The 6,000-nt window shown below is 49.7% G+C and overlaps 1 protein-coding gene across 1 annotated transcript; it reads left to right on the forward strand.

Annotated features, from left to right (window-relative positions):
- Window positions 1-3,576: 3,576 nt before the first annotated feature.
- PUNSTDRAFT_46879 (uncharacterized protein) lies at window positions 3,577-4,264 on the forward strand (the record flags this gene model as incomplete). The annotated part of the gene is made up of 2 exons (XM_007387299.1): window positions 3,577-4,087; window positions 4,155-4,264. The coding sequence occupies 2 exons, from the start codon at window positions 3,577-3,579 to the stop codon at window positions 4,262-4,264; spliced, it is 621 nt and encodes a 206-aa protein (XP_007387361.1).
- Window positions 4,265-6,000: the final 1,736 nt, after the last annotated feature.

A 6,000-nucleotide genomic window follows, 5' to 3' on the forward strand; every position in this document is an offset into this window, starting at 1 on the left:
CCCGAAGACCAACACCTTCAAAGGGCTGTTACAGGCAACCAAAACTTCTTTCCAAGCTGACACCAACAACGACAATTAGGCCATTTACAAGCAACGTGCATGGTTGTTCACTGCTTATAAGGTGGCTGCCGGCATCAAGGATGGAGGCATGCTGGCTTCAGCATCATCCCGTAATAATGTGGGCACCGTGTTTGAAATGAACTCTCAAGAATTTGATAATATCCAGGACAAAACGTTGGGGTATGCCTTTGCAGTCCCTTTGATTGACCCTGTGCTCACAAGTCACATCAGAAACCTGCCCCCAATTCAAGCTGCCATCAGACACTACATAACTCGTCCCTTGCTATCCACACTCTTCGAGAACAACTTCTGATATGGCTGGGCCATGTATGCTATAAGATAGACAGATTATGTACACTGTGATCATGCATGAATATATCCATTTGCACTCTCTACAATCTGTGAGTCTCCGAACGCAACACACTTCTCCACGCCTTTCCCATCGCCGAGTCAGGGTGCTGCAAGAAGGTGTTGGGCATCTGTGATGGACCGGCCATTTCACTAGTTCACCGCAAGCATAAGGATAGAACCAAGGTCAGACATAAGAACTGAAGAAGAATCATGGCAACTCTCGTACCTTTGTAGGTCAGGACCGCATTGTTCTTCGCCGCGATGTAATCAGCCAAGTTGTGGTCGAGGATGAGATGCAAGAGTCAATTGATCAGTGTCAAATCAATCTTCTCGTACACCTTCGACAGCATGATCTCCATCATCACAACGTACTTGCCCTCGCTCGTCTCCCAAATATCCATAAGGTTGTTGATTCCCTGGCATCACTGGTACGCCAACAGCGGCGGCAGCGGTTCCACATGGGCTGGCTTGATCCATGTGATCTCTCAGTAGTCACAAAGCAGTGTGATTATTGAGAACTAAGTGTATATCTGACTGAAGTACCTAAAAGTGAGGCTGAAATAGTTGAGGATCGGAACCTCATTATTCTCACCTACTCTGACTGTATCAAGCCATACCTACCCTACCCAAAAACAACCCTAGTAACAACTTATTTGACCTGAATCTATATCCCCCTTCAAACTTGCACTACGGACAGTGTTGACACTATATTTACCCTGATAGTGTCACTCTTTCTGCTCTGACAGCGGGCATATCAATAGGTGGAGGGAGAATGTACAACTGCGAGAATGGTTCTGTTGCACGAGGCTCCAGGGTGCAAACAGGCAAAGAAGACTTCATGCGCTTGTAAGCCTCTTACGGACGTGTTCTGCAGGCGCAGAGGGGTGCAGTTAACTGCGTAAGTTGACTGTGAGAATACCACTGCACTTACAAAAGTGTACTCCCTGAAGTGTACTTACCTACAGTCTTAGTCTGGAATGAAGTAGCTACAACAGTTGTAAGTGTGGGATGGAAGTACAGTACATTTACGGTGCATGCTACAGGAGTACACTACACACCATGGAAGTATACTACAGTGTGAGACTTTGAATGATGTATATTGAAAAGTGTGGCATATAAACAAAGGAATCTCTATCATTAGGTCAGCCGGTGTATAAGAATTCCGACATGGAGAAAATCCTGAATAGAGAGATTTGATTTTGATAGCACTTTTTACCCATCAAAATTGAGACTTTGAATCTTATAATAAACTTATAATTTTAATCCAAAATGTTCTGATCTCAAAAATGTTGAGGTTGGTGATGGATCAGTCTAGGGTGGTTATCATCCACTCATCCCCTCGACCACTGCTTTTCTGGCTGCTCTAATCATCCTTTGATGCTGGTCTCCTGGCTACATGTCTCCCATCTGTTCACAATCCATTGGTATTGGTTGGCATCAGTTGGTTAACCACACAACTGATGCAACTGATCCAGTTGATTGCTCAGATCACTAATCCCAACTGTTCATCACCACATGCTTGATCCCTATCTCCATAGCTTCGATATCTCCCTTTGTTACTTGTTACCATAGCTTCCATCATAGCTAGATGTATTTAGGGAGCAGAGATGGAGCCCAGAGTCCTCAGACTTCGACTCACAGCTTCATTGCCTTGCTCTCAGGTCTGTCCCTAGTTGTATCTCAATAGACTTCGACTCACAGCTCCATTCCCTGGCTCCCAGCTTGGACAGACTCTTCTTCGTGCCTGGGACCTCCTACACGCACCCCACACCCTTCTACACCTCCACAACTCGGCTCACTTTGCCCTCCTTGCATCATCATCACCACCATATCTCACCTACTTCACCTATCTCCACTTCACTCCACCATCAGGACACCATGTCCTCATCTAAAGAGCTCACCTCCTCTCGTCGAGTTACGCCCCTGAACGATGTCAACTATGCCCAATGGGTGAAGGAGATGCGGGCCTACTTGACATCGACTCCATTATCGGATATTCTCAGCAGCTGGACATCCGGACCAGCGTAAAGGTGTTCACGTTACCGGATTTCGATTGGAGCCACATGAAAAACAATTGGTGTCTCTTGAATATGGTCCCCCCAGGTACTCGTCGACCCTGTCCTGTGCCCACGCACACGATCCTGAACATGCTCCTTGGCACGTTCGGTTCTTAGGGCAAGATAGTCATTCTGTTTCTGCGCCTGTGGTCCGCGAGCGCGAAGCTAGGGGACAGGTGAATTCCCACTGCGATAGTGGAGCAATTCTACAACCTCGTGCTAGCCCTGTAGCTTCAGGAGCTGAACAAAGGGCAGGTGCACACCCTGGCCACGTACAGTGCAGCATTGGCCAATCAAAGAGACGAGGGAGGATGGCTCCACTGGCACAGCATCAATGTCCCCGCCGATCGGATGAAGGATTTCAGGGACATGCTCAAAGCGTGAGCAAACAGCCTGGAGCGGATGGTGTTCCACGACCTGTGGTTCATGTTCGAGGTGAAAGGGTCCAAAGATGAATTCATGCACGAGCTACAAGAAACAGAAATAGCGGCCAAGTTTATGGAAGCGACGAGCTGGATCAGAGCGGACACAAAGGCGAATGACTAGTGGTGGATGGACATTGGGGTGGAGATGTACTGCCCAGGGCACTGCCTGAAGATCCTTACCAGCAAGCACGGTGAAATCCTCCAGTGCATATTTCCGGAGCTGACGACATGGACGTAAAGAGGGAAGGTGAAGGAGGCCTTGGACCATCCTCAATTCATCAGGGATTACACCGGACGGCAGGCATTTCATCACATTCCGCACAAAAGCATGCCTGCTGATCTTGGAGTACCTGGCAGACCTGCCGGGGAAGATTCAACGTTGGGTGGCAACCATCGCGCTTGGAGCGCAACTGATATGGCTATTAAACTTGACACTCCGCACTGGGTGGCAGGGAAACATCATTCAAGAAATGTTGGCTTTTAGCTCATGGCAAATGGAAGGTGCGGACCATGAGCTGGCGCCCCTTCACCTGACACACAGGCTGTGGTTCCTATGCAGCATCCGCTGGGAGCAAAACAGCGATGCACAAGTTGCTCGTATGCCAACTAAAGCCTTGCACTACGCGCCTGGGGACATGGCCAAGCTGTTCAGAGAAAAGCACATGTCCTTCGAGTAGAGCTGGATGTATCCGGCGATGATACCACAGGAGCGACGAGAACGGATAGAGAAATCCAACTTTGGGAGGGCCAAGAACAAAGTACACACCGAAGATGTGAGAAGTGTGCAGAGGACAGAGCCGCCTCTGTCGGCAGTAGGTTTCCAGGCAGAAGAACAGAGTGTTAAGGTCCGGCCTCCGGTTGCCATACGGCTGGAACTGGGGGAGAAGTTCATCAAACTTCCGGAGGAGATCGAGGAAGCATTGCCGCCCTCAGAACCCATAGGACTGAACGAGACAATGGAGAAGATATCGCAGCAGCTGGCATCGGACATCATCCAAAAGATACCCAACCACCAAAACCTTCACAACGGAAGCTATACGATCATGCCTGAAGCGGAGAGAGGAAATGCCAACTGGTTGTGGTTTCAGACGCTGGACCTTTCGTGCCTGTTCTCTGTCATACTGGTGAAGAAGGTTGAGAGGAAGGCGTGGGAGACAGCAGTTGCTAATATACCGCTATGCCAATGCTACCATTGTATGCACTCACTCATAATCCTAAACCCTAAGGCGGAGTAGCGCCTGCTGTCTGGCTTGCCTATCAGTAAGATCGGGCGGGAAGGTTGAAAAGAGTTGCAATGCACTGTCTCGCCAGCAAACAGAAGTGGATCGTCGAGCCAATCCGGCATCGGATTGGTCCGGCCTGATGTGCTAGGGATCACAGGGTTTGCTGGGGCGTTTCTGGGGTGGCGGGATGTGGAGGGACCAGCCTGAGACCTGTGGTATTCCTCCAGCTCTGTGGCGAGCCGGAGAAGGGTCTCTAGAGGGAGATTTTCGAGATCTTGTGGGATGCCCATTGACGAGGACATGGCGATGAAGAACTAGAGAAACCCAATGGAGGGCCCTTAGGCAACAACCTCACGTGACTGGCCGGATTGTCAGCTGTAACATTACCGAACTTGCAGTGGATTAGCCAGACATTCTAAGGATGTATTAGCGCGCGCTAGCCTTCGTATGTATATTTTAGTTACAAAAAATGTTGCATAAGCGGCATCAGGTAATACGGTATCTACGGCATTGCCTAAGGCTCAGCCCTTTGGCGCGTTTACCTCCAAGCGCCCCGTAGCATCGGAATGAGCTTGTTGTACCGCTCTGTGAGATCGTCATGCAGGGTGATGAGAGTTTTTGCCAAAGGACTCTTCAGCTGTTCATGGATATCGATGAGCTCGGTGAGGAGCGTCATTTGGTCTTGGAGGTTCTGCAAGATGACCGGGGGTGATCAGGATGCCTCGGATATGGTGTGGGTGACGCACTCGCTGCCGCAAGCATCTCGGACGCAGAACGTGCATGGCCCATCAGTGGACTTTCCCTCGCACTGATAGCGCATTTCACGACATCGCTTGCAGATCGGACGTTGTATCCGATTCTATTACCCTAGTTAGCAAGCGCAGTAAGGGGAGGTGGGAGCGAGAAGGCACACCGATTCCAGGAGCCACCAGGTGTACTAGATCTTCTCTTGTAGCGACCGTTCCATTGGTTTCCTCTGCCTTTTCTATGGGATAGCAGTCAGTCAATGCCCTGGACAATCGGAATGAATCAATGTGCACCTGTCTGATCCTCTTCGACCGCCTCGTTGAAGACAGCTCCTCATCCGCCTTTCGCTTGCTGGATGTGACTGTCTCTCGGAGTGTTCGTCCCGTGACACTCCCTGTTTCCGGGCTCATTCTGATCAATATCAACATCGGTATGAAAATGTTCATTAGAATTCATAGTATGTACACGGGCGGCATCAATATCAACATCGGTATAAAAACATTCATTAGATTTTGTAGTGTGTACGTGGGCAGCAGCGCATCTTGGGAGTGGGTTAGGCGATGGCAACGGTAACAACGCTGTAGTTCAACGAAGCTGGTTAGCGCTCTGTCGAATCTGCGCCAAGTTGTCGTTCAACTTGGCAACATCCGTGGTGGGCGTCCGCAACTTCTCAGCCTGCTCGCCGCACACGTGGAATAGTAACAGGGTAGGAGGCTGTCTGATGCGCTGTAGCGAGCTTAGAGCAAGGAAATGGAGCTGTTAGTCGAAGTCTATTGAGATACAACTAGGGACAGACCTGGGAGCAAGGAAATGGAGCTGTGGGTCGAAGTCTGAGGACTCTGGGCTCCATCCCTGCTCCCTAAATACATCTAGCTATAATGGAAGCTATGGTAACAAGTAACAAAGGGAGATATCGAAGCTATGGAGATAGGGATCAAGCATGTGGAGATGGACAGTTGGAATCAGTGATCTGAGCAACCAACTGACTGTTGGACCGGTTGCATCAGTCGTGTGGTCAACCAACCGATGCCAACTGAGGTGAACAGATGGGAGACACGTAGCCAGGAGACCAGCATCAAAGGATGATCAGAGCAGCCAGAAAAGCGGTGACCAAGGGGAATGATGGATGGTAACCAC

The sequence above is a fragment of the Punctularia strigosozonata genome, assembly GCF_000264995.1.
Source record: "Punctularia strigosozonata HHB-11173 SS5 unplaced genomic scaffold PUNSTscaffold_13, whole genome shotgun sequence".
Lineage (NCBI taxonomy): Eukaryota > Fungi > Basidiomycota > Agaricomycetes > Corticiales > Punctulariaceae > Punctularia > Punctularia strigosozonata.